Source organism: Vulpes lagopus, chromosome 2 (assembly GCF_018345385.1).
Source record: "Vulpes lagopus strain Blue_001 chromosome 2, ASM1834538v1, whole genome shotgun sequence".
Classification (NCBI taxonomy): Eukaryota; Metazoa; Chordata; class Mammalia; order Carnivora; family Canidae; genus Vulpes; species Vulpes lagopus.
In genome coordinates, this window is record NC_054825.1 from 156728067 (window position 1) to 156755644 (window position 27578).

A 27578-nucleotide genomic window follows, 5' to 3' on the forward strand; every position below is an offset into this window, starting at 1 on the left:
CAGAGACACAGGCAGGAAGTCCGATGTAGAACTCAATCCCAGGACTCAGGGATCAGCTCAACCGCTGAGCCACCCAGCAGTCCCCCTGCTAGAACATTTTATAAGGAATTTCTGCTTGGGTAGCCCGGGTGGCTCGGCGGTTTAGCGCCTGTCTTCAGCCCAGGGCATGACCCCCGTGACCCGGGATCAAGTCCCACATCGGGCTCCCTGCATGGAGCCTGCTTGTCCCTCTGCCTGTGTTTCTGCCTCTCTCTCTCTCTCTCTCTCTCTCATGAGTAAATAAATCTTAAAAAAAAAAGTTTAAAAAAATAAATAAAATTTAAAAAAAATAAGGAATTTCTGATTGAGCCTTAAATAGCTGTTTAAAGCCAGAAGCTCAGTCAAATAACCTGCCATTGGACTTTTCTGAAATACCTGTAGATTTGGGTGAATTCCTCTTTTTGAGGTCCCCAAAAGATCTTGAGGTCCCCAAACCTGCCAGGAAGTGACATTCTTTACTCACTTGGTAAGGTATTGAAGATATTGAAATTTTAGGAGCTTTATATAAATTTTGGAACGGTTTTAGCATTTATCCACATAATAGAACCTAAGAAGATTTATTATTTGTTTGACAATGCTTTCCATGTAACTCAACATACCAAATAAATAAGCCTAGTTGGTCAAAAAGACTTTTTTTAGGATTTACATTTCTTGGAAGTCTGTGTGTGTGTATCCTATACAGCATCACAGATCATTACAAAACTTAAAACTTAATTATCTATTTAACCATTTAACTAAGGTGGCCATAAGAGAAGGTTATACAGTTGCTAGCAAAACTTAGCTCTTTTAATATTGAGAAGTTTAGTTTTCTTAAGAAATTAAAAACCGGGCAGCCCGGGTGGCTCAGTGGTTTAGTGGCGCCTTCGGCCCAGGGTGTGATCCTGGAGCCCCAGATGGAGTCCTGCGTTGGGCTCCTTGCAGGTAGCCTGCTTCTCCCTTTGCCTGTGTCTCTGCCTCTCTCTCTCTCTGCGTCTCTCATGAATAAATAAATAAATCTTAAAAAAAAAAAAAGAAATTAAAAACCTGGGATCCCTGGGTGGCTCAGCGGTTTGGCACCTGCCTTTGGCCCAGGGCGTGATCTTGGGGTTCCAGGATCGAGTCCCACATCGGGCTCCCTGCATGGAGCCTGCTTCTCTCTCTGCTTGTGTCTCTGCCTTTCTCTCTGTGTCTCTCATGAATAAATAAATAAAATCTTTAAAAAATAAAAATAAGTTAAAAACTTGATAAAAACAAATATAGAAATCTTGTTTTTTGAGCAGATAAGAAAAAGAAAACACCCTTGTTTATAATTTCTTCTCATGGGCAGGGCAACAAACCAAGAAATCCTTGTCTCTTTAACAGGGAAAAGCCGAATTTTAATTTATGCCAGTATACTTCTAAAACTCACTTATTTTAAAAAGTATTAGTCTTAGTCCTGATCATGCATAAAATTATTTCATTCAGATTTTGTCCTACATTTTCCCTAAGTAGCCAATCTCATTTCAAAACAAAATTACTTTCTTTTCCCTCAATAAAAATGTATACTCATTCCTTATATCTGTCTTATATATCCCTTACTTTTCTACATTCAGAGTTGTTCTCTTTATCATTTTCTATCAGTCTTAATTACATTTAGCAGAATTTTAAGTATTATTAAACTTAGTCTCCAGTGAAAACTAAGTAGGAATCACTTGTGAACTGTTACACCAGAATTCTTTAGAGTGACAAATTTATGAATATATTTCATAATTTTTAGAAATGTGTTTTATTATATATAGTACAATTTTTTAAATTTTATTTTATTTTTTAAGTTTTTTTTTTTAAGATTTTATTTATTTATTCATGAGAGACACACAGAGAGAGGCAGAGACAGGAGAAGCAGGCTCCATGCAAGGAGCCTGATAGGGGCTTGATCCCAATACTCCAGGATCATGCCCTGAGCCAAAGGCAGATGCTCAACCGTTGAGCACCCAGGCATCTTCAATTTTTAAAAATATTTTATTTATTTATTTAAGAGAGAGAGTATGTGTACAAGTATGGGAAGGGGTGGAGGGAGAGGGAGAAGCAGACTCTGCCACTGAGTACGGAGCCCTACGTGGGGCTCAGTCCCACAATCCTGAGATCTCGACCTGAGCGGAAATCAAGAGTCAGATGCTGGGACGCCTTGGTGGCTCAGCAGTTGAGCATCTGCCTTCAGCTCAGGGTGTGATCCCAGGGTCCTGGGATCAAGTCGGCTCACTGCATGGAGCCTGCTTCTCCCTCTGCCAGTGTCTCTGCCTCTATCTCTATGTGTGTCTCTTATTAATACATAAAATAAAATCTTAAAAAAAAGAGTTGGACACTTAACCTACTGAGCCACCCAGGTGTCCCATGGTTTGATTTTTAAAGAAAGTGTAACTTTCTTTTAAAGAAAGTGTAACTGTTTATTAACAGACCCAAGTATCTTTAGTTTTTTCTGTAACAAGACAAAAGCAGACAAATCTTATGGTTTGGTAATTAATGTTTCAAGGTTTTATCTTATTCGATAAAGACTTAGATATTCAGGGACACCTGGGTGGCTCCGTGATTGAGTGTGTCTGCCTTCGGCTCAGGTCCTGATTCCGGGATCTGGATCGAGTACCCCATTGGGTTCCTTGCAGGGAGCCTGCTTCTCCCTCTGCCTATGTCTCTGCCTCTCTCTCTGTGTCTCTCATGAATAAATAAATAAAATCTTTTTTTAAAAAAGACTTAGATATCCAATGATATCTTCAACCCAATTTATCATTTAACTTAGCAAAACTTCAAAGTTTTGGGTTACTAAATATTTTGGAAGGTATTTAAAAGTTTATCTATGAACATTTTATTTATTTAGCCTATTTGCTTTTAACAATTACCCATGAAAATTGTACAACACAGGCAAAATTAACCATCATTTTAAGTTACCGTTTTTGTTGGGGCATCTGAGTGCTCAGTGTCTGCCTTCAGCTCAGGTCATGATCTCAGGATCTTGGGATCCTGGAATGAAGCCCCACATTGGGCTCCCTGCTCAGCAGGGAGTCTGCTTCTCCCTCTCCCTCTGTCTCTCTCCCACACCCATGTTGGCTCACCTGTGCTCTTTCTCTCAAATAAAATCTTGAAAAAAAATGTTTTTGTTTACAGATTGCAACAGAGATGACATGAACTTACTTGACCTTTAGAAAACCTTGGTCAAATAAAAGTTTTATATTTAATGCAGATAACTCTAACATGTTTATCTTAATTAAACCAATAACCTTGAGTTAGCTTTCATATAAAATATTTTGCACCTGTGTCCACTAAAAGGTTAATCAGTTTGTTTCCCCATTTGACAATTTTACTTGGGGCTCCTGTGGGGAAATCTAAAGTGGGCTGTTTAGATCCAGGGGATCACCTGGGCCCCTTCATGTTGATTTTGGAGGTGTTCCAGTTTGAACCTCGTAAGGAGGTGTCCCAACAGCTTGGGGTGCTTTTTGCTCCTTGATAGTGAGGGGAGGAAGAGCAGGAGCTGATGGTACAGAAGTACAGAGGGTAGTAGAAGGGTTGGCTGTGTGAGTACAAGAACAGGAGGAGGTGGATGTAGAGGCATCAGGGGTGCCATTGGCAAGGCTGGAGACAGATTTAAACTTTCTTTTCCTTCCTCCCTTCCTTCCTTTTTTCCCCCTCTGTCTTCTGGGGCACCTGTCTTCTGGGGCCCAGTCGGTAGAGTGCAACTTTTGATCTCAGGGTTCTGAGTTCAAGCCCCACACTGGGTGTACAGATTACCTAAAAATTAAATCTTGGGGATCCCTGGATGACTCAGCAGTTTGGTGCCTGCCTTCAGCCCAGGGCGTGGTCCTGGGGTCCTGGGATCAAGTCCCACGTCGAGTCCCACGTCGAGTCCCACGTCGGGCTCCCTTCGGGGAGCCTGCTTCTCTCTCTGCCTTTGTCTCTACCTCTCTCTCTGTGTCTCTCTTGAATAAATAAATAAAATCTTTAAAAAAATAAAAATAAAAATCTTAAAAAAAACCCTCTGTCTCCTATCTTTTCCTCTGGGTGCTCTTTAGCCCTCTGGAAGAGGAGCAGGCAGTGGGTTGGGCTTTGGTTCTGGTGCTTGTGCTTGCGGGGGGTAGGGGGACTGTATTTAGGATTTCTAGTGTCTGCCTATTTTCTTCTTCCTTTTCCTCATTATTCTGACTATTGGGAAGGGGGTCAGGTGTCTTAAATTTTTGTTCATCTTTACCTCTTCATACCATCAATCAGGTCCCTTCTTATAAGGCATCTTTATTATAGATTAACATAAAAGTCTGAATGTAGGATATTTTACCTCAGATAATTTTACCCTTGTGAGGTCTAGGACCAGTGAGTGGGCTTGGAGCATTGCAAAATCAGTCCTTATGTGTGTATTCCTGGATGAGCCAATCACTAATTACCTTATGAGATGGGAAATTCCTATGGGACTACTACACATCTGAGGAATATCCTCAGACACTTCTGCTAGGCCTTCATTCACCTGAAAGTACCATTTAACTCAAAGGAGCAGGTGTCCCTTCTCTTTGAGCGGAGCTATTCATATTTCTAGCCAGAAAATTTACTCAAGCTTTATATATTAATAACATCAATTAGTATAATGCCAAATTAAATCAACTAACCCATCAACCCCCCTAGAGGGCATCACTGGTAACTTTTAACAGTTCAAATAAAAGTCAGGACTGCCAACTCAAGTTGAAGAGGTCCAGGTATCAGGAGATCTCACCAGATACATACACCCATGAGGTGCTGAGGAGCCAGAGGGGCACAGAGGGCCCAAGCTGATACCAAGCACTGAGTTCCAGATAATCCCCAGATGTTCTCAGGCGAGTTGCTCTGATATCCTGTTGACTATGCCAAGAAATACTGATGTAAAATGAACACACACTAAAATTTTTTAAAGAGAAAGGAAAAGAGTTTTATTCGAGCTCAAGTTAGGACAGGTGCCCAGGATACAGTCTGCACAAAGAAGAGAGTGCTCTAGGGAAGAAACATTTGATGCAAGGATATATATATTTTTTTACATAAAGAGTTAACAGGGGCAGCTGGGTGGCTCAGTCAGTTAAGCATCTGCCTTCAGCTCAAGTCATGATCCTGGACTCCTGGGATCGAGTCCCATAATGGGCACCCTGCATGGAGCCTGCTTATGTCTCTGCCTCTTTCTGTGTGTCTCTCATGAATAAATAAATAAAATCTTAAAAAAAAAAAAAAGAATTACAAATCATCATGATGGACATTTCAGAAAGTTACAGACTTTAACTTCTGTTTTTAGTATCTGCAAGTCTGTATGACTTTAATCTTATGAGGCCCAGGTTGTTTTTAAATTTTTTCTCATCTTTATGTTTGAAATGCTCTTTTTTGTTGCTTGTTTTTTAAAGGTTTTTAAAATTTATTTATTCATGACAGACAGAGAGAGGCAGAGACACAGGCAGAGGGAGAAGCAGGCTCCATGCAGGGAGAGGGACTCAACCGGGTCCTCAGGATCACACCCCAGGGTGGAAGGGAAGGGCCAAACCGCTGGGTCATCGGGGCTGCCCTTGTTTGTTTTCACAAAGCAGACACACAATGTGTGCTCAGGGCAGACATAGAGCCTACGCTTTGAGGTTTTGCGGAGTCATTTTGATCTTGATAAATTTTGAAATATAGCTTCCTGGGAGCCCTGGAGCAGGGCCCACAAACATTAAAAATTAAAAATTTCCTTTAAATGAACAAGGGGTAGTGGAAGGGGAAGTGGGCGGGGGGGGGGGGTTGGGGTGACTGGGTGATGGGCAATGAGGGGGACACTTGGTGGGATGAGCACTGGGTGTTATGCTATATGTTGGCAAATTGAACTCCAATAAAAAATTTTTTTAAAAATGAAAATTTCCTTTATCAATTAGTATTTATTATATTACTTGTTTTGTTTTATTTATTTTATTTATTTTTTTAAATTTATTTATTTATGATAGTCACACACACACACACAGAGAGAGAGAGAGAGAGAGGCAGAGACACAGGCAGAGGGAGAAGCAGGCAGAGGGAGAAGCAGGCTCCGTGCACCGGGAGCCCGACGTGGGATTCGATCCTGGGTCTCCAGGATCACGCCCTGGGCCAAAGGCAGGCGCCAAACCGCTGCGCCACCCAGGGATCCCACTTGTTTTGTTTTAATTTAATTTTTATTTTTAAATTGTATTTCTCATATTTTAAGTCATTTCATTTGTTGATATTGTTGGTTTGTGACTTAATTATATTATTTTTTATTTTTTAAATTATATTATTTTAAAATAATCATAATTTATTACTTAGCTTATTAATTATACATAATTATTGATTATAGTTATTGATGAGGCTCCAAGACCTTGGAATTTTGCCCTTTGTCCCCTGCAGGAACACCCCCCTACCCCTGCCTTCTGGGAAGGACAAACAATAGGGAAGAGGTCAATGCCCCTTGCTGCCCCTTTGCCACTCTTGCTTGGGCTTTATCACCACAGACACTCACCGGCTGGAGGGAGACTGGCCATCATGTCCACGCTTGGGGCCTTCCTGGTGCTCTGGGGTGAGGTTGCTGGGGCCAAGGTCCCTTGGGGCGGGAGGAAAGGGGAGGGATAGGAATGGGGGGGTCTCACAGGTGCGGTCCCCGCAGGTTTCTTGCTGTGCCCAGCGACCAAGGCAGCCACAGGTAAGTCCGGATCAGGTCTTGGGGATGGTGGGCACCTGCAGAGGTGAGCCTCTGTCGTGGGACCCAGCACTGACCTCCACCTGCCATGCAGTATTTGAGACCCGGCCGAATTTGTGGGCAGAGGCCGAATCGCTGCTGGAGCCCTGGGCCAACTTGACACTGACATGTCAGGCCCGCCTGGAGACTCCAGATTTTGAGCTGTTCAAGGATGGAGTAACCCAGGAACTTGTACACCTTGATTTACCGGCCATGGAGCACCGGTTCCCACTAGGAGCAGTGACGAGTGACACCCGGGGCCTCTACCGCTGCCGTTCTGGCTTGAACAGCAGATGGACTCAGTTAAGCAACCTCCTGGAGGTGACTGGAGCAGGTAAGCAGGGGCTTTAGTGGGGCCACAAGACAGTAGGGAGAGGGCTGCTCACTTCCTCACTTCCTCCCTCCATTCCTTACACTCCTGGTCCTACTTTTCTGGCATGGGGGTGGCGGTGGGTGGGTGGGGATTCCTGAGCAGCTAGGTGGCCTTTGGCAAGTCATCTTACATCTCTGATTCCATTTCCTCATCTGTAAAATGAGGATGATGTGTGCACTGATCCCAGAAGGTTGTGAGGAATAAATGACTGAATCTACAGAAAGTACTTGGGAAAAAGCCCAGCATACTTCCCTTACCATATCTGCTTTTCCCCTGTCTCTTGTCCTTGCCTCCCTTTCCTCCATCAATGTCTTCCAACTCCCTGGCTCCTTGATATTTTTTTTTTTCTTTCTCTCAAGATTTATTTGAGAGAGAGAGACAGACAGACAGAGAAAATTGTGCATGGGGGGAGGGGCAGAGGGAGAGGGAGAGAGAAAATCGTTAAACAGACTCCCCACTGAGCATGGAGCCCCCCCCTCCTCAGATCATGGAAATCAAGAGTCGGAAACTCAGCCGACTGAGCCACCCAGGTGCCCCTCATGAGTGTGGAGGTCCTGGTCTGTTTGGGCTCGCATGTCTGTCAAGTCATTTAGAACCACCCATCAACCCTGCTCCACACGCAGAGTCCCTACCCCCACCTTTGCTTTCAACTGAGCCCGTGTCCTGGATTACACCGGGTCTGAAGACGAAACTGCTGTGCCATGGGGGGTTTCGTGGTGTGACCTACCTGCTGAGGCAGGAAGGCAATGATCAGTTTTTGGAGGTGGCTGAGGCCCCTGAAGACATGGAGGCCACCTTCCCAGTTCATCGGCCTGGCAATTATAGCTGCAGCTACCGGACCCACGCAGCAGGTGCACCCTCTGAGCCCAGTGCTACTGTGACAGTCGAGGAACTGGGTGAGTGTGTGGACCATCCCAGAGGGATTCCTGGGATAGGAGGCTCCTGGAAGTCAGAGCTATGTTTACCTTCACCCTCAACTCTGAATAACCTTGCCCAGAACTGGGTTGGGGAAACAGTGGTCACACAGTTGGATGGATCACACCTGACCTAAACATGGACACTGTGGCCCTGCGAGGTGGGGTGGGGGTGGGGTGTTGGGGATGGGCCACAAAGAAGGGTGTTCCTGGGGCTACTGCAGGGAGGGCAGAGGTCTGGGAGCTTGGCTGACTATAGCTTTCTCAGGAACAGTCCCACAGCAGGGGTTTCCAGGACTCTAGCTCTACCGACCCTCCCTGCCTTGCAGCGGCACCGTTGCCACCCAAGCTGAGTTTCCAGGGAGAGTCTGCAGGTCTCCTGCGTCCTGGTGCCGAGGCCACTCTCGTCTGTGTGGCGCCCCTGAGCGGCGTGGACTTCCAGCTGCGGCAGGGAGAAGAGGAGCTGCTGGTACGCAGAAGCTCCAGCAACCCAGACCGCATCTCCTTTCACCTGGACATGGTGGCTTTAGGGTCTGGCGGTCTCTATACCTGCCGCTATCAGCTGCGTGGCCAGCAAACCTGGTCTTCCGACAGTGTGCCTGTCGAGCTGCTGTTGAGTGATGGTGAGCCTGGCAGCCCCAGGCTGGAACGTGGGAATGGGGCTGGGAGGGCAAGACTGCTCTGCTCTGGGGGCGGGGAACAGGAGGGATCCAGAGAGGGGTCCCCTGGAACTGGAGGGCTCTGGTGGGGGCCCATTCCCAACTCATCCACCTGGCCTCAGTTTCCCTGAGAATGAGACAATTAGCTCAGCAACTTCAATCAGAATAATTGGATGAACACACAAGTCTGCCACAGGCTGTGCAGGCAATGCCACCTGCCTGGGTCCCCTCTATCTCCCAGGTCCAGATGGGCACTGGAGACCTGTTTGTTGAAGGCAGCCAGGTTGTAGCTGCAGGGCCTGCCAAGGACGGGGATCAGGAGGCCTGACCCCAAAAGAGGATCCAGGCCTGCAGGGGAGCACATCCTGGGCTTGGTGACAAAACTCAATCCCATCCCCACGTCTGTTTTCATGGACAAATGAACTAACAAGGAATAGTATAGGACTGTGTGTGAGGTATCTGGTGAGGTCTGGAGGGTGATGCAGTTTTAAGTTGAGGGAGAGAGGGGGCCCGCATAGGCTCTCAGGCAGAAGGAACCAGGCTGAATGGGGTATGAGGCCCAAGCCTTCCCCCTCGGCACCCGGATCAGCCCGTGTCCTCCCTGCAGAGACACTCCCAGCTCCGGAGCTCTCCGTGGAGCCCGAGACTCTACACCCCACGCCCGGCACGCTGGTGCAGCTGCGGTGTCAGGCACCCAGGGCCGGCCTGCGCTTCGCTCTGGTGAGCGAGGTTGCCGGAAAGCGCCGAGTGCACCATGTCCTGAGCCCCGAGGGAACAGAGGCCTGCTTCCAGCTGCGAGATGTCTCAGTGGTAGACTCAGCCAACTACAGCTGTGTCTACAAGGACACTGCGTCACCCTTCGCCGGCTCTGCTCCAAGCTCGAGCTTGGAACTGCGCATTGATGGTGAGCTGGCAGGGTGGGAGCAGCCATGAGCAAAGGAGGGTGCCCAAGGGAAGTGCTCCAGGCCTCAGTCCTGTCCCCATAGCAGACCTTTCAGACAAACGTAATTTGGGCTGATTTGGGCTGCCGCCCACAGCCTACTAGGGGATGCCTCGCATTTGGCTTATTTCTGGTTCCATGGCCAGGAACACCATTTCCCATGGCTATTTCTTTCTTTCCACACCTGTCCTGAGGCCCAAAGTGCCAAGTGCTGCGGACCCCAGGAAGTCTCAGAGCAGGCCCAGGTCTAGGGAACATGCAAGATCTTGAGGAAGAGGGTGATAGGGAGGATAATAGGAGAAGCCACTTCTGTTCAGGACCAGGAAAAGGAGGAAAGGTGTGTGCACAGGGTAGCTTCCTGGTGGGTGGAGCAGCCAGCAGGCCTGGGTTTATTGGGAAGCAGGAAGGCAGAGGGGCGCTGGGGCAGCTGTTGTCTGAGGAGAGGACCTCACTTGACCACTGACTGCTCCACCCAGGACCCCCTCCCAGGCCACAGCTCCAGGCTCTGTGGAGTGGGGCTATGATTCCTGGCCGTGATGCCATCCTGCGCTGCAAGGGCCAGGTGCCGGAAGTCGTGCCCCACATCACTTTTGAGCTGTTGCGGGAAGGCAAAAAGGAGCCTTCAACCCAGGTCTGGGCCACCCACCCCTCAGCGGACCTTGTACTGACCTATGTGGGGCCCCAGCACGCAGGCAACTACAGCTGCCGCTATCGCTCATGGTTGCCCATCCCCTTCGTGTCTGAGCTCAGTGACCCAGTGGAGCTCCAGGTGGCAGGTAAACTTTTCCTCTGGTTCTGTGAGCTGGGTTCCTCCTCTGGCCTTTGCCCAGATTGTGCCCTTTATCACGAGGGCCCTTACCCTGAATTTTCTCCCAGCACATTGGTTAGTGTGCCTAGTGTGCTGGGGTTATGAGGGAAATTGAGGTAGGGAAATGACAGGTGCAAAGGCCCTGAAGCAGAGTGGTTTGGTCAGCTAGAGCATCTGGAGGGAGGCCGAGGTGTGGGAGGGGTCTTGGCCGGCAGCTGACCAAGCTACTTTCTTCCTGAGGGGCCTCAGTGAGGTCTTCCCTGATTTCACTAGGGAGGAACACACATGATGCCTTGCTCCCCTACCATTTCTCTTTTGTCACATTTGTCTAGGAAGTTGATCAAGCTGCAGACTCAGGCCACTGATGGTATCTTTGGCAAGTGCTTTCTCCGGTCTGGCTATGATCCCTCATGCTGCAGCTAGAGGCTGGATTCCCCCTGGAAGTGCTGGAGGACTGTCCCTAATTCCTCCTGGGAATCAATAAATGTGAATAGAATCTTTAAAAGGTGTCCTTGGGGGATCCCTGGGTGGCTCGGTGGTTTAGCGCCTGCCTTTGGCCCAGGGCGCGGTCCTGGGGTCCAGCGATTGAGTCCTGCGTTGGGCTCCCGGCATGGAGCCTGCTTCTCCCTCTGCCTGTGTCTCTGCCTCTCTCTCTCTCTCTCTCTCTCATGAATAAGTAAATAAAATCTTTAAGAAAAAAAAAAAAAAAAAAAGGTGTCCTTGGCTAATGGCAGCCCTGATGCAGGGGCCTGTACTTCCACGGCTGAGGGAAGTGGGCTGGGGTCCTAAAGGTAGATGGCCTCTGGGTTGGATCCTGGGGATATATTGGCTACTTGGGTCCACATTGTTCAAGATTACCTTTTGCTTTCTTCAAGCTGCCTCCTACTCCCCAGGCACCTCTGCCTGGTCCCCAGTGGGTCTGGGGAAGTACCTTGAGGCTCCAGACATACCCAATCCCACCCTGACCAAATTGGTCCTCAGACAGGGAGGCACTTCAGAGAGGCTGCATTCTGTAGTTTTGTTTTCTGGACTGAGTAGCCACCAGCTGGTAGAGCTGGACTCTTTCCCCAGCCAAAGGCTAGGTCTCTCACACTGGAGATTGAAACTGTTGGAGGGGTGGGGCTATTCTATTCTTTCCTCCTTCCCCTCAGATCTAAGGCCCTTTGCCTGACCCAATACCTTCCTGGACCATCTCATTGCAGTCCATTTAGAGCTTGGCCGTTAAGGTACTGGCATACCAAGGGGTATGTATTAGCATTATCAACTAATACTTGATAAATTTTGTTTAAGGACTTTGCCTATCTCATCTGAGTGATCTGATTTACTGGTATAGTTGTTTACAACATTCCTGTATTCTTTCAATGCTTGCTGGGTCTGTAGTTATGTCACCTCTTTCATGCTTGATACTGTGTCCTCCCCCACCCCAACTTCTCTCCCTCCTCTGTGAGTCTAGCTAGGGGTTTATCAATTGTATTAATGTTTTCAAATAACTAACTTTTGGATTTGTTCATTTTTTCTGGGGTCTCTTGTCTACTTTGTGGATCTCTACTTGTATCATTATTATTCCCTTCTTTCTACTTACTTCTGAATTAATTTGTTCTTTTTCACTTTCGTCAGGAAACATAGATCCTTGATTTCTTGGGGGTAAACATCAGTAACAGCTCATTCTTAGGCTTAAAAACAAGTATGTATTAGTTAAGTAATAGATTACTTTTTTGTGCATAAAAAATAATTGGCAATATTTAAATACTGGCGACTTCATCAATCATATCCAGTTGGTTGCTGTTGTTCAGTTCTTCTGTATCCTGATTTCCTATCTACTTGTTCTGTTGATTCTAGAAAGAAGGGTGTAGAAGTCCCCAATTATAATTATGAATTTATTTATTATTTCCCTTCTGTTCTCTTTTTGCTTCATATATATTAGGACTTTGTTGTTAAGATGCATACATATTTGGAATTATGTCTTTTTGGTAGATTGACATTTATCATTATGTAATGTCTCTCTTTATCATTGGTAATTTTCCTTGTTCTGAAGTTTACTTGGGATGATATTAATATAGTCACTCTAACATTTTTTGATTATATCTTTCTTCATCCTTTTATTTTTCAATTTTTTTAGTATAGCTGACATACAATATTGCATTAGTTTCAGTTGTACAACCTAGTGATATGACAACTTTATATCTTTGAGACATAATGTATATGCATTAAAATATACAGATCTCAAATAAATACATCACTGAATGAATTTTGATACTCTCCCCTCTTTATGTTGTAGTCATATACATATCAACATACACTGAAAACTCCACTGTTATAAATTTTGTTTTCAACAGCCACGTATATATTTTTATAAAAAACACTCATGTATCTTAAAGATCAAATATTTGCAATGTATTACTCTTTCTTCATTACCAAGGTTCCAATTTTCCTTCTGCTATCAGTTTCCTTCCACCAAAACAACGCTTTTAGCCAGCTGGCAAAAGACTGTTAGTTTTACATCATTTGAAAATGTTTTAATTTTGCTCTCCTTCCTTTTTTTTTTTTTTTTTTAAAGATGTTATTTATTCGAGAGAGAGAGAGAGAGAGAGAGAGGCAGAGACACAGGCAAAGGGAGAAGCAGGCCCCATGCAAGGAGCCTGATGTGGGACTCGATCCCAGGACTCCAGGATCATGCCCTGGGCTGACGACAGGTGGTAAACCGCGGAGCCACCCAGGAATCCTGTATTTCACTCTCCTTCCTGATGTCAATTTTGGATTGACAGGATTTTTTCCCCCCCAGCACTTTAAGCATGTTGTTTCTCTGCCTTCTGGCTTCCAATATTTCTGACAAGAAACCCATAATCTTTTGCATTGACCTTTATATGATGCTTAGTTTTTCACAGACTGTTTTCAAAATTTTTAAATGTTTTGTTTTCATCAGTTCGATTATGATATGTGCAGGTATGGGTTTCTTTGAGATTATGCTGTTTGGGGTTCACTGAGCTTTCTAAACCTGTAAATTGACAACTTTTACCAAATTTGGAAAGTTTTAGTAGTTATTTCTTCAAATATTCTGTTATCACAAAGAATGTGGTAGCATTTCCAACTACACATATGGTCTTATCCATTTCTATGATTTCAACACATTTCAATCCATTTCTCTCTGGTTTCAAACTATCACATCTTTTAATGAATTGTTCTTTTTATAAAAAACATAGTGATCTATGACCCTACTAATGCTTTTCTGTGTCTGTATCTATTTTGTCAAAATTAATACAGCTCTGTTGTCTTTCTTCAGATTCATGTCTGCCTTGTATATCCTTTTCTATTCCTTTACCCTCAACTTTTCCACTTTAGATGTGTTTATTCTAAAGAACATTATATCCGGATTTGAAACCCAATGTTAATATTTGTCTTCCTTGGTTTGTTGAATATAGTGATGCTTATTGAAATTGCTGACATATTTGGATAGGTTTTCAAATTTCAATGCTTCCAGTCTCTGGCAGTATAAACTTGGCCACTCACATTCTCCAACCCCAAGTCCCTTCCTCTAGAAAGTGGGAATGGTCATCCTGCCCTAAGTGTTGTGAGATGATGTACATAATATTTAGCAGACTGGACAATGCATGTAGATCCTTAATAAAGATTCTTTGCCCCCCTGACGTCCTCTTTAGATAAACATGGGAAGACACATCTCGTGACAAAGTGAGTGCTGGAGATGCTCAGAGTGCCAGGGGGTGGAGAGTCATTTCTTCAGTGCCAAAGAGCAGGAAGATAGGGACAGAAAGAGGTGGAGATTGATGCTACAAGCTGGTGGCCAGGCCTTGGTTTGGCTGGCTGCTGCACAAGTCAGGTCATCTTATTCATGCTTTACAGATGAGCAGGTCACTGAAGTTCAGGGAAGTCACTTATTCAAGTCCCAAAAGCAGCCGTGGGGAGGAGTGGGGCTCTGTAGCCTAACTTTAGGCCCACATCTTTTCCACTGCCTGCAGGTTTGTGGGAGGCCTGTGTGATCATTTCATTAGGAATGTATATCTACCATCTCTGAGCTTTTCCCTACATCTGTCAACCTTCTCTGAGTCTCTCAGCCTTGGTCTCATTATACCTGGCAGTCTGCCTTGTGTAGGTGTATCGGGGACTCTCTCAGATACTGGCACAAGATTTCTGTTTCCCTGGGTCTCAGCCTTCCTGTTCTGAACCTCACTCCTTGGTTGGTCTGTGTGACTGTTTACTTGTGACATGGAGGGAACAAGTCCAAGACACACAGTGAAACATAGGGAGAGATGGTGACGATGAACAGTACAAAACCATATGGCAGATCAAATGGTTAACACATGGTGGGATGATCAGAAAAAGAGATGAAGACTAACACCCTGACAGTTAAGAACAGAGGCTGTGACATCTAGTTACAGACATGGACCCTGAAAGAAGATATAGAACTGTGAGAAAAGGCCAGAGAGAGCAGAGAGAGAGTACTAACAGCATGTTGGCAACCACTGAGTCCAGGGGGATTCTGGGGCAAGAGAAAGGGTAGACTTAAAATACCGTAACATTTTATTGAGGCCATGGTATGCCAGGCTTGTCTGGGTGCTGGGGCTCTGGGGAAATCAGATTGTTCTTGTCCTGCGGGGTGCTGAGGAGACAGCAAAGACATATATTAGGTTCCAGAGTGGACCATGGTGACTGCCTCCAGGAAGGCACCAGTCCCAGTATATTCATTCAACAGACATTGGTCAGAGCCTATTGCATCCTGTGCTATGGATACTGAGAGTAAGACATGGCCCCTGCTCTTGGAAGCTCACAGTGTCTTTGGGAAACACAGACTTCAAGCTCTTCAAGGAGTAAATACAACATGGTAGGCAGTTAAAGAGAAGTTAAGGAGGTGCTCTGAAAGCAGAGAAGGCAAGTTGATGTCTGCTCAAGGAGGCAGAGAAGGCTTTGTTAGAGAGAGAGATGTGAAACATCTGAGTTGTGGGGGGAGAGAGGAGGTTTCCAGGTACAGGTACAGAGGCACATGGGTAGGAAAAATATGGCTTCTTTAAGAACCACAAGTATTCCACATGGCTGGTGTGTAGAAGGTGGGGGCTACTACAGTAGATGAGGCTGATTGTGAATGGCAGGTGAAAGAGTTTGACATATATATTTAAAGGACAGTATTTTGAAACTACTTTCACATAACTGCACACACAGCAAAATGACAATATTCACATGCACCTATAGCTGGAGAGGTTGTTTGGGGCTCAGAAAGACTTATGTCTTGGCATACTTGTAATCGTTCAGGAAGCTTTGCCACCAAAGGTGATGCACTGGAGAGCTTTCCATGACGGAGTGACACAATCAGGTTTGGATTACAGAAAGAACCCCCTGGAGGCTGGTGTGGAGAATGAAACAGTGAAGGAAGTCAGGGGAGAGAATGAAGGTAGGAGACTCCAGCTGTAATCCAGATGAGAGGAGATGAGAGCTCAAAGAAGTGAAAATGGCAGAGAAGACAGATTAGAGGTGAATTTTTTATAAAACCAACAGGGCTGATGACTGGTGGGATATTGGAGAGGGCAAGGAGAAACAGATGCAGGGCAAATATCATGCTGTACCCTCGATTAACGGAGAATGGGAGAGAGACTGAGGGCCTGGAGAAGGCCTCACAGAACAGGCTGCCTCACAGGTTGGCCTTGGAGTTAGACATGAATAGGTGGAGTAAAAGAGTATGTGTGAAGGCACAGAGGTGGGCATGGGCCAGCATCCCTCCTGGGTTAAACGAAAGAGGAAAAGGCAAGAAGAGCAGCTACATGGGAACATGAAGCTGGAGCCTGTCTGCTCAGAGCATCTTGGGACCACTGAGTCCCAACAGAAACTTCATCCTAATTGCCCTGGCTCTGAAGACCAATACAAGTTCTCAGCTCAGCTGTCCCTTCTCTGATGGACCTGAATGGGGTATGAAGAGAAGCAACATTCTTCTGGAAGCTTACTTCTTCAGCTGACCTGAATAGCTTTGTGTTCATCAGGCACCTCCATCTGGGTCTCCAAAAGCAGAGTTGTTCCCAGACAGCCCCAGAGTCTGCCCTTAAGCACCTTATCGTTTTAGGGTACTATCAATCACCCATCCCATTCTTTGTTCTTTGGAATTTAGGGTTTCTCTTAGATGTTGAGCCTCTGAGGGGAAGTTGTTATTCTGGGTCCCAAGGGCTTTCTTTGGTTACTGCAGCACTGTGATGTGGATCCTCAAGTGAACCATGAGGGCCGAGCTGCGGCTAAAGGCCTTCCCACAGTCGCTGCATTTGTACGGCTTCTCTCCTGTGTGGATCCTCTGGTGCTCAATGAGGGAGGAGCTCTGTGCAAAGGCCTTTGGACAAATCTTACACTGATATGGTTTCTCTCCAGAATGGATTCTCAGGTGGCGGATCAGAGCTGAGCAGTCACTGAAGGCTCTCCCACAAGCATCACACTTATAGGGCTTCTCCCCGGTGTGGATGCGCTGATGCTGAGTCAGATGGGTGCTCTGACTGAAGGCCTTCCCACACTCATCACACTCATACGGCCTCTCCCCTGTGTGCACTCGCTGGTGCTGAGTGAGATGAGTACTGCGGCTGAAAGTTTTGCCACATTCCTCACACTTGTAGGGTTTTTCTCCAGTGTGGATCCTCTGGTGCTGAGTTAGGTGGGTGACTCGGCTAAAGGCCTTCCCACACTCTTTACACTCATGGGGCTTTGCCCCTGTGTGGATGACTTGATGCTGGGTCAAGTGAGTGCTCCGGCTGAAGGCTTTCCCACACTCACTACAAGTATAGGGTGTCTTCCGAGAATGGCTCTTCTGGTGTGTCTCAAGGGCTGAGGAGTTCTGGAATGTTTTCCCACATTCACCACACTTGGAAGACTTCCTCCCTGAGTATATGTATGGAGGCTCTGTCCTATCGCCATCCAGTGGATCAAATTTATCTTCTGGTGTCTTATCTTGTGAGGTGAAATTTGGCCACACATTGGGACTATTCCCCAAGGCACCAGATTCACAGCTAGGTTGGTCTGTGGGAACATCCTTGTGAGGCTCTGAAGTTTTCCTGAAATCCATCTCTTGGGGGACAGACTTTGTCCAGATTTCCCCTGAGAGTCCTGCCTGCCTCTCTGAGCTGCCCTCAGGTTCACAAGCATCACCACAGGTGAGTCCCAGGGTAACACCTCTCATGAGGGTTTCAGTGGCCCTGTTTAATGACTCTGACTCTTCCAAATCACTCTGCTTGCAGCTTGCCTCTGAGAGCTTGGCTCCCAGGTCCCATCCTGAAACAATCCAAACCACAGCATCACCACTCTTTCCACGCGGGGCTTCCCCCACTCAGCCTGGGCCCTGGGGTCTCACTCTCTAAGGGGAGACATAGACACTCCTGACATTTGGCCCTGTTTCCAAAGAAGAGTTTCTCATTTGGTATCCTCAATGACAAAAGGGCATAGGGCTGTCCTCCCACACCATCGAAAATTGGATCACAAGTTCCAATCCTCCCTTCTCCCCAAATTCTCCATTCTTCAAGGCTGCTGATTTTGGCTCCAGAGTCAGAAGGAAGACCCTGAGGTTGAACTGAACTGAAAGAGTGAGAGCAAGTAAGCATGCACAGGGGCTTGCTTGCCCAGTGCCTGTGTACTCACTCCCTCTGGGCAGTACCTTTCTCCCGGGGTTTGGACAGCCTACTGAGGATTTTCTGCAAACATTCATTAAATACTGGCTAAATGAGGGAATCAATTCCAGATGCTGACAACTGTGCAATTTTCTCCAGTCGACTCTACCTTGAGCCCTAAGTAGACAACAGCTGCTGAGGGTGAGTGGGTGACATGCCCGCTTGGCCTCTTTAAGCCCCCAGGAGGCCTGGGGCCCACTCTTTATAAATGGCTGTGAAGGCAGAGTGTAGTTAAAAGGTGGCAGGAGACTGGTTGTGAATGAGGTAGTAGATGCCTGAACTGACCCTCTGAACTGAACTGAACCTTGATGGGTGCACAGGGCACCTACGGACACTTAATAGCATCATGTACTGGACAGAATTCAGGAAGAGATGGAGGCAGGCAGAACAACTGCTGCTGGAGTCCACAGTGGAGCCCCAGCTCTGCCACTAGCCAGCTCTGGGGCCTTGGGCAATCTTACCTTCACTTGGACCTGCTTCCCCACCTGGAAGAGAGGGATACTATACTGCTTGCCTCCCAAGGCTGCTGGTCATTACTAGGCTCTTGTTATGTGCTAGTTTCCAAGTACAGCGGGTAATTTCCATTGCCTCATTTCAGCTTTAGTCTGCTCTCACAGGACATACTGCAACAACTGAACTTCACACAAGGAAAGTAAGGCCCAGCTGAAGGAAGCTCTTGTGTAACTAACTGGTACGAGATCACACAGTTAGCTAGTGGACAAGCTGAGATTTCAGCTGTAGATTTCAGCTTTCCTCCTCTAAGCCCACAGAGGTTCTCCTAAGTACCCAACCTCCCCAGCCACATGCTTGGTCTCACATCCCCTTTCTTCCTCTATTCCAAAAATATCGCACAACCTGCTCTTTCCAGAATGCACTGGTCCATATCATACCACCGAGGCTTTCACCCCCACCATTCCCTCTGCCTGGACTGGAGCTCTTTCTCCTCGTCTCAGTGCCATATTGCCTTTTCTCTCACAAATTTCTCGACCCTGCAGGGGAATGGGGTCATTACCTCCTCTCCCTGTCCCTGTAACCTCTGCCTATGCATAGCTGATAAGGCCAAGGAAGGGCACATGATCAACCTCTCCAGAAAGGTCTGTTTCTCAAGGAGCTTAAAAAAAAAAATCATCCTAATAGCTACAGTTTCCACTGTGTTTAATCTGTGCCAGGCACTGTTTCATGTGCTGCACAGGTAATGCCTCATTTACGCCTCTCAATGACGCTGAATTGGTATTATGACTGCAATTCCCATTTTATTGACAGGGAAACTGAGGCACAAGAAAGTCATGTGGCCAGGAGGGAGAGGAGCAGTGGTTGGATCTACCAAACCCTGATGATATTTCTGTTCCCCCTACCCACAGCACGCCTTCTCCCTGGTCCTGGCATACACACACTATCTGCTACCATCAGGCCAGGTCAAATTGGGCCAGGTCCTTCTGGGAGGAGCCTTCACTCCCTGCTCTTAACTGTCTTATGGCTTATGGCTGCTTACTCTAGGACCTCCCTGGGCTGGGACATAAATGTGGGTCCCCCAGAGCAACAGTGCCCACTCTAGCTAAGGGCAGGTCTGATTCACACAGATCCTAGAGACCAGCAGAGGGGACATACCTGACATTTCTGTCACCCTCACCCCCACAGGCTTGTAGTCCCCAGCAGCCTGGTATTCTTCGCTCATGTCCATCCCTGGGATCTGGTCAGCCAAAGGCAAACACAAGACCCCAACCAGTTCAGTGGGGCTCAGGCTAAGAACCTTTTACTATTCTCCCCTGGGATTTCTACATTAATAAGAAATAAGCCTGGGTTGCTGAGCCAACTTTGTCTCCAATGAGGATAGAAGATACTTAAGAGTAAAGCTCAGGGTGCCTGGGTAGCTCAGTCGGCTAAGTGTCTGCCTTCGGCTCGGGTCATGATCTCAGGGTACTGGGACTTAGCCTGTTGGGCTCTTGGCTCAGCACGGAGTCTGCTTCTCCTTCTCCCTCTGCCCCTCCCCCTGCTTCTGCGCTCGCTCGCTCTCTCTCTCTCTCTCTCTCTCAAACTTAAAAAAAATAAAAGAGTTTGGGTGAAGTACAAAGGTGACAAGTATGTGCATTAGAGCCCCCAAGTCCAAACCCTGCACTCCTACATTCCAGTACAGGCTTTGCTCTAAGTGTGCTGTTGCTCCCCCTCACCTCTCTTGTCGAATGCCTGGGTCAGACCTTCCACCAGCATGGCAGCCTCCTCACCACTCTTGGGGAGCTGGGCACCCACCCAGGACTGGATCTTGGGGGGCAGTGCGCCCAAGAACTGCTCCAACACCAACAGCTCCAGCATTTGCTCCTTGGAGTGTGCTTCAGGCTGCAGCCACTGGTGGCAGAGTTCACGGAGCTGGGCCAGGGCCTCATGTGGGTTAGATGCCTCTTCATAGCAGAAGTGCCGGAAGCGAAGACGTGCAGTCTCAGGGTGGGCAGTGTGGCCAAGTCTAGATTCCTGGATCTCAGAGAGGCTGGCCTCCTCATCCTCCACCTTCACATGTAGAAAGCCATCTTGTTCCCAGAGCACTGGGCTCAGAGGTCTCTTGGGCATGGCCATCAAGCAGCAGCAAAAAAGTGAGGCACAGGTTGGCTGGAGTGTTGGAACTGGATCTGCAGGAATGCCAGAACTTTATCATCATGTGGAACTTGGACCTCTGCTCACACCAGTAGAACATAGCAGATGCAGGCTTGGGGCCTGCGAGATGTGACTCACTCTCACAGAGACATAGATGCTCAAAATAATCAGGTGTTAGGCACCATTCTAAACATCTGCATATAGTAACTAATTTAAAACCCACAACAAACTCAGGTAGGAACTTCCTTTCCATTATATGGATATGGAAGCAGATACACAGGAAGAAAAGATTTACCCAAAGTTTCCCAGATACTGAAGGGACTGGGAAGCTGAGCTACAAATCGAGGGAGCCTGACCCCAGGGCCAGTCTGCTTACAGCCTGCTCCTCCCACACAAAACCAGGTCTCCCTCCTATCTCACACACACTCCTCAGGGAACAAAATGGCCATTCTCTCACTTTATTTGCTAATTATTTTGTAGCTTATGCAATGGATACTTACATAATTGACTTTCAGCCTTTCTTTCCTCTTTTCTATTACACAACTTAAGGCTATAAATTTCCTTCTAAACACAGCGAGCATTAGCTGCATACCCACAAGTTTGATGTTGCACTTTCATTATCATTTAATGAGTTCAAAATATTTTCTAATTTCTGTTGTGGGTTATTTAGACCCGTGGGTTATTTAGAAATCTGCAATTTCATTTCCAAAAAATTGGGGTTTTCTAGTTGTCTTTTTATTACTGATCTCCAGATTAAGTCTATTGTACTCAGAAAACGTGCTTTAGTCAATTTCAATCTTTTGAAATTTGCTGAGACTTGGTTTGTGACCCTGTGTATAGTTAATTTGGCCAGTGTTCTGCATAAACTTAAAAAAATGCAAAAATTAAAAACTACTATACAATCCAGCAATTCCATTTCTGGGCATTTATCCAAAGAAAATGAAAACACTAACTTGAAAAACTATATTCACCCCTGTATACATTGCAGCATTATTTATAATAGCTAAGATATGGACACAACCTAAGTGTCCATCAATAGATGAATGGATAAAGATGATGTGGCACATATATATAATGGAATATTACTCAGCCATTAAAAAAGAACAAAATCTTGCCATAAATGATAACACTGATGGACCCTGAGGGTATTATGCTAAATGAAATAAGTCAGAGAAAGATAAATACCATATGATTTCACTTACATGTGGAATCTAAAAAACAAAACAAATGGACATTGTTGGGCCAGCAGGATCAAGGGGGATCGAGAGGCATCAACAAAATGGCGGCGGACCCTCCACCTTGTTGCCCCCACCTCAGAACTTTCCCATCACCAGCAGACTGCCCGAAGACAGTCATCAGGGGGAGACTGGACCTATGCAGGAAACCTGAACTGTACTTTACCCAGACCCCACATAAGGACATGAGCAGTTATCCCCCATACTGATTTCACCAGTAATATGTCCTAATACCTATCACCCCGTACAGACACACAACCCCTTACCCCTCCCTTCTTAAAAAGCCTGCTTACACTCCCCTACGTGCAACTTCCCCACGGGAGACTCCCTGCTCTCTCGCTCTCTCCCTCCCCTGCGGGCCACAGAACCTCACCAGAGAGCGGAGAGCGAGAGACAGTCCCAATAAAAGCCTGAGTCCCATTAAAAGCCTGTTTCGACCAACTTTTGCCGAGCCTATTTCATTTGACTACCAATCGGATTAAACCTGACAGACATAGAAAACAAAACTAGCTGCATATATACAGAAAACAGACTGATGGCTGCCAGAAGAGAAGGGGTTTGGGACTGGGTGAAAGGGATCAAGAGGTACAAACTAACAGTTATAAAATAAATAGGTCATGGGGAAGTAAGGTATAGTACATGTAATACAGATAATGATATTGTATCAACTTTTTATGGTAAGAGATGGTAACTAGACTTATTATGGTGATCATTTTATACTGTATATAAATGTTGAATCACTATGTTGTGCAGCTGAAATTAATATAATACTGTATGTTAACTATACTTCAATTAGAAAAATGCAAAGGCTTCCTGGATAAATGATGAAAGATAAAGTAGAAAAACAACTTCATCAAAATTAAAAACTTTCCCAATTTGAAGGACACCATCAAGAAAGCGAAAAGGCAACCCACAAAATGTCAGGAAATATTTGCAAATTATATACCTGAAAAGGAACCTGTATCTAAACAACTCCATAATAAAAAGACAAATAATCCAGTTAAAGAATGGGCAAAGATTTTGACTAGACATTTCTTCAAAGAAGATATACAAATGGCCAACAGGCGACATGAAAAGTTGCTCATCACGGCTACCAGAGAAATGTGAATCAAACCCACAATGAAATACCACTTTACACTGCTAAGAGAGCTAAACTTAAAGAGATAATAAATGTTGCACTTGAGGCATGGCCGTGGGCATAGGGACAAGCAAATGTTAGTAAAATAAACCCCAACCCTAAAACCTTTCAGTGGTAGCTGGCAACTTCTGGCAAAACTGTGTTTTAGCCCCCAGCTCCATCATGAAGCTCTCTTGAGCCTCTTGTCACCTTGCCATTACTCTCAATCCCCATTTTCTCAGCCTTTGTCCCTGTTACCCTCTTGTTCTAAAATCTCTCTCTGCACTTAATTCTTCCTAGTCCTCCAAATGGCACTTTACCTGCCATCTTCTCCAAGAATTGTCCAAGCACTTGGGAGCAAGTTAAGTATCCTTCTGAGGTCTGGGTCTCTCTTTACCCAGCTCTGGCTATAACCACATGTTGCCCCAGAGAGACTGGGCTTGCTCTTGCTGTAGCAACAGTTCCCAGGGCACCGTCTATGTCAAGTACATCATAGATGGATGCTAAGCAAATGGAGGAACGAGGAAAGGCTGAGCATGGTCACCCACAGATGTGGGGAATCACCATACAGGGGGAGGGGAAGCAGGAATTGTAGGGATGACAATAAATGCAGCAAGATTCCAAGCTCCTTTTTGTACCTCTGGAGCTCCTGTCCTGGAAAATCACTGATAACAGTCTCTGAGACACATGTACACCCACCTGCCTCAGCCCATTCCCAACATGGTGACCTCACATCAGGTCAAGGCCTCCAAACCTTGAGTGTTTAACCAACTGAGGAGAATAGTCCTTACATGTAGTCACCCTATTCGCTGGCACCTACCTCAGAGAGCTGCTGTGAGGTTACCCAAGGTGATCCATGACAGATGTCCAGTACAGGTCTGGCACACAGCAAACATGTGGTAAACAACCAATCTGTTGACTGCCAGACTTAAGTCTACAGGTGCTGGGGGACATATCCATAAACCCTGCTAGGGGTTGTCAAATAACTCCAACTGCAGATACACAAAGCACAAAGTCCCTGTCACCTACTTGGTGAACTCTCTGCAAATCACCCAAATTTCAGTAGGCCTGACAAAATCTTAGTCAATCACACAGTCACACACACATCCTATCTCAGGCATGGTGTCAGTCATACTCCAAACTATGCCCAGACGCACAAAATGCACAGTTAGTCCCATAAACACAGGCCCTCACAGCAGCGCCGTCACAGCGGAGGATGCCGGCACAGCCACTCATAATCTCAGCCCGTCAAACAGTCAAGTCACACGGTAGATGCTCGCGGTCACACCTGAGGTCACACGGCCAGCCACACCCCCACCCTCTCTCATAACATCACAGGATCCCCTGGAAGCTCAGGCCACCGTCTTGGTCAGCCGCATAGGACATCCGAAGACCCCCCCCCCCCTCCCAGGCTACCAGTCAGAAACGCACGCCCGCGATGAGGTCGCTGCCGGAGCCCACAGGCAGGCTGCGTCCCAGTCAACAGAATGTGACTGTCATACACAGTCTGGGACCTTCATGCTCTATCAGGCCCTCCTGGGCACCACATCTCTGTCTCACAGACACCATTACACAATGTGACAGCATTACACAGAATGCTGCAAGATTATCACATTATATATCACCATTATATGGCTCCCACATCCGACAGGGAGTTCCACATTCGGTCCGTGCGTCCGGCAGTCGGTCCTCCAGCCGCGCCGCTGGTAGTTAGCGCTTCAAGCCCCCGTCGGCGGGTAGGGCCCGCCCGTCTGGCTCAGGCTGCCGCGGGCTTCGGGGCCTGGCGCTTTCCTCTCCCGCCGCGACTCCAGCGGACCGCACCCCGAGCAACCCCCTCACCCGCGCAGCTGCGGCCACTTCCGGGAGTGCTCTCGGAGGCGCCTCCTAGGGTAGGCCGCCTGCGCGCCCGCTCGCCGGGACCATGACTCCCAGAATGCGCTGCGCTGTCCAGCAGACGCGCCTGCTAGCCAGGATTACAGTTTTCATCAGGTCTCGCGTCTCGAGCTCCGCGGCCCCCCAAGCCCCCACGCCGCCGTCTCGTCCTTTTGGACCACAATCCCCAGAAGGCCTCGCGTCTTCCCTGCGCGTCCCGGGGCACGCCTGGAGTTGTAGTCTGAACGGGACAGCTGGCTGAAGGGTGCCTTTACGGGGTTGTGGTGGCTGTGAGCAGAGAGTTGGGCCGGGGTCTGTGCGGGAGGCAGCACTGTGCATGGTGCGTGATGGTAAGGGGTGCGGGTGTTGGTGTGAAGAGTGTGCATCCTATATAGTGTGTGTTGCTTTCTGTGACCGTATACAGGTGATTCCATGTGTTTGTCCTGTGCGACTATAAGTGTCCTAGAGGTAGATTGCGTGTGTCATTCCCTATGACCACGTGTGTGGGTAGTTCTGTGTGTGTGTGAGAGAGACCTCGTGTTAGACACCATATAATGGTGATATATAATGTGATAATCTTGCAGCATTCTGTGTAATGCTGTCACATTGTGTAATGGTGTCTGTGGGACAGAGATGTGGTGCCCAGGAGGGCCTGATAGAGCATGAAGGTCCCAGACTGTGTATGACAGTCACATTCTGGGATATACTGGGGGTTAGGTTAGGATGTTAACATGTGAACTTGGCGGGGCACAGTTCAGCCCATAATGGGGTGAAAGGGCATTGGTATGAGTGTGAGGAGGCTTCTGAGGAGAGGGGAGAGAGGGCAACAGCAGGAGGATACCCAAGTGCCAGGGAATAAGGAGCCTGGATTGACAGTAGCTGTGGGGTGGTCTGGAAAGTCCATTGAAGCTTTCCCCAGGGCCTTCCTCTCTGTCCAGACTGGGAGTCTGTGCTGTTAGAGCTAGGAGGAGTCATGCCTTTTCTTTGACCTGAGGCCAGGGCATCCTTGGTGCTTAGCATAGGTCAGAGCCCCAAGAAGAGTTGCTGAAGAATAAATGAATGAAAGACTGACAATGTTTCCTTACCTAAAGCTGCTTAACTGGATTCTCCCTTACTTTCCATACCCACCACGGCCCATTCCACTCCATACCCCAGACCTTGGAAGACACCTTTTATACTTGTTTTATGATTATTCGACCAGTGCTCTAGGCCTGTGGGTTTTCCTGAATAGACCCTCCTCCCGTCCTTTCTGCCTCTCCTTCTCAGCCTCTCCCCAGAATTCAAACCTCATCTTTTTCGGGGAGTATTCATTTTAACTTGTCAGTTATGGGGCACCTGGGTGGCTCAGCAGTTGAGTGTCTGCCTTCAGCTCAGGGCGTTATCCTGGAGTTCTGGAATCAAGTCCTGCATTGGGCTCCCTGTGTGGAGCCTGGTTCTCCCTCTGCCTGTGTCTCTGCCTCTCTCTCCGTGTGTGTCTCTCACAAATAAATAAATAAAGTCTTTTTAAAAATAATTTGGCAGTTATATCAGTCAGTTATTGCTCTGTAATGGTTAGTTACAGCAGTTCGGTGACTGACAGCAATAAGCACCTACTTCTCTCATGAGTCTAAGGATTGACTAATATGGCCTGAGTTTGGCTTAAGGCTATAAATTGGGTCCATCTCTGCTGCACTTGTCTTTAGGGCTCATAGGGCACATTTGTCTCATGGTGATGGCAGAGATGCCTGCAGGCCTGAAGCCTAGGCTCAGAACTAACATACTAGCAATTTCACCAGATTCTGTTGGCCAAAGCAAGTCACATGGCCACACCCAAAGTCAAGGAAGAGGTATCCATGCTGTCTTTAGTGAGAGGAACTGCAAATATGGCCAAGGGTACGGAAGGAAGAGTGAAGAATTGAGCCAATAATTTCATCCATTTCATCAAGCCTTTTGATTTCTTTTCAGTTTAGAAAGTCAACAAAGTGAAAAAACAAAACGAAACAAAACAAAAAACAAGTCAACAAAGTTAACCTGGTTTCTTGCAGATAACAAAGGTAACCACAGAGCATATTCAAAGACCTGCTGCAGTTCATCATCGTAGTAATAATGGAGGTCATCAGAAAAGAGATCTCATGGGGTTCTGCCTTCGAAGACATTGACACTCCTTTTTTTTTTTTTTTTGTAAATATTTTGTTTATTTATTCATGAGAGGTAGAGAGAGAGGCAGAGACACAGACAGAGGTAGAAGCAGGCTCCATGCAGGGAGCCCAATGTGGGACTCAATCCTGGGGCTCCAGGATCACGCCTTGGGCCGAAGGCAGGCTCTAAACCACTAAGCCACCCAGGGATCTCCAACATTGACACTCCTGAAGCCCACTCAGGGAACCAGAACAGAGGTCCTACTGAGGATCCTTTTCTGACAAGAAGATTTTTTTTTTTTCTGACAAGAAGATTTTAAACAAAGGTCAGTCCCCATCATGGAAACTCCTAGTGTGAGGAGAAGTTATAGGCAGTGAAGTTGTGAGGAGTGTTAGGATACCTTCCAGCCCTATCAAACGAGACAGCATTGCTGTGGAAAAGAAACCACACATGTTAGTTGCATATGGAAGCAGCTTTGAATGGGTTCCAGAGCCAGCCATATTGTAGGTAGCCTGTGTGGACAGGAAACCCTGCAGGTGTGGCTTGTGCGGGAAAAGTTTCAAGCAGCACTTGGCCCTCTCTGTGCATGAGAGGACAC

The 27578-nt window shown here is 46.9% G+C and overlaps 2 protein-coding genes across 2 annotated transcripts; one reads left to right on the forward strand and one right to left on the reverse strand.

The window, feature by feature from the left end:
- The first annotated feature begins 6433 nt into the window (after nt 1–6433).
- Nucleotides 6434–10914, forward strand: A1BG (alpha-1-B glycoprotein). The gene is made up of 8 exons (XM_041743022.1): nt 6434–6556; nt 6644–6679; nt 6771–7049; nt 7712–7984; nt 8332–8625; nt 9269–9565; nt 10078–10377; nt 10742–10914. Exons 1-8 carry the CDS (start codon nt 6442–6444, stop codon nt 10747–10749), a joined length of 1602 nt encoding a protein of 533 aa, XP_041598956.1. The 5' UTR covers nt 6434–6441; the 3' UTR covers nt 10750–10914.
- A 1447-nt stretch (nt 10915–12361) lies between these two features.
- ZSCAN22 (zinc finger and SCAN domain containing 22) lies at nt 12362–26174 on the reverse strand. Its single transcript, XM_041743033.1, has 4 exons — nt 24616–26174; nt 23811–23982; nt 20221–20673; nt 12362–17660 (listed from the first exon to the last, which is right to left on the reverse strand). The coding sequence occupies exons 3-4, from the start codon at nt 20618–20620 to the stop codon at nt 16585–16587; spliced, it is 1476 nt and encodes a 491-aa protein (XP_041598967.1). The 5' UTR covers nt 20621–20673; nt 23811–23982; nt 24616–26174; the 3' UTR covers nt 12362–16584.
- Nucleotides 26175–27578: the final 1404 nt, after the last annotated feature.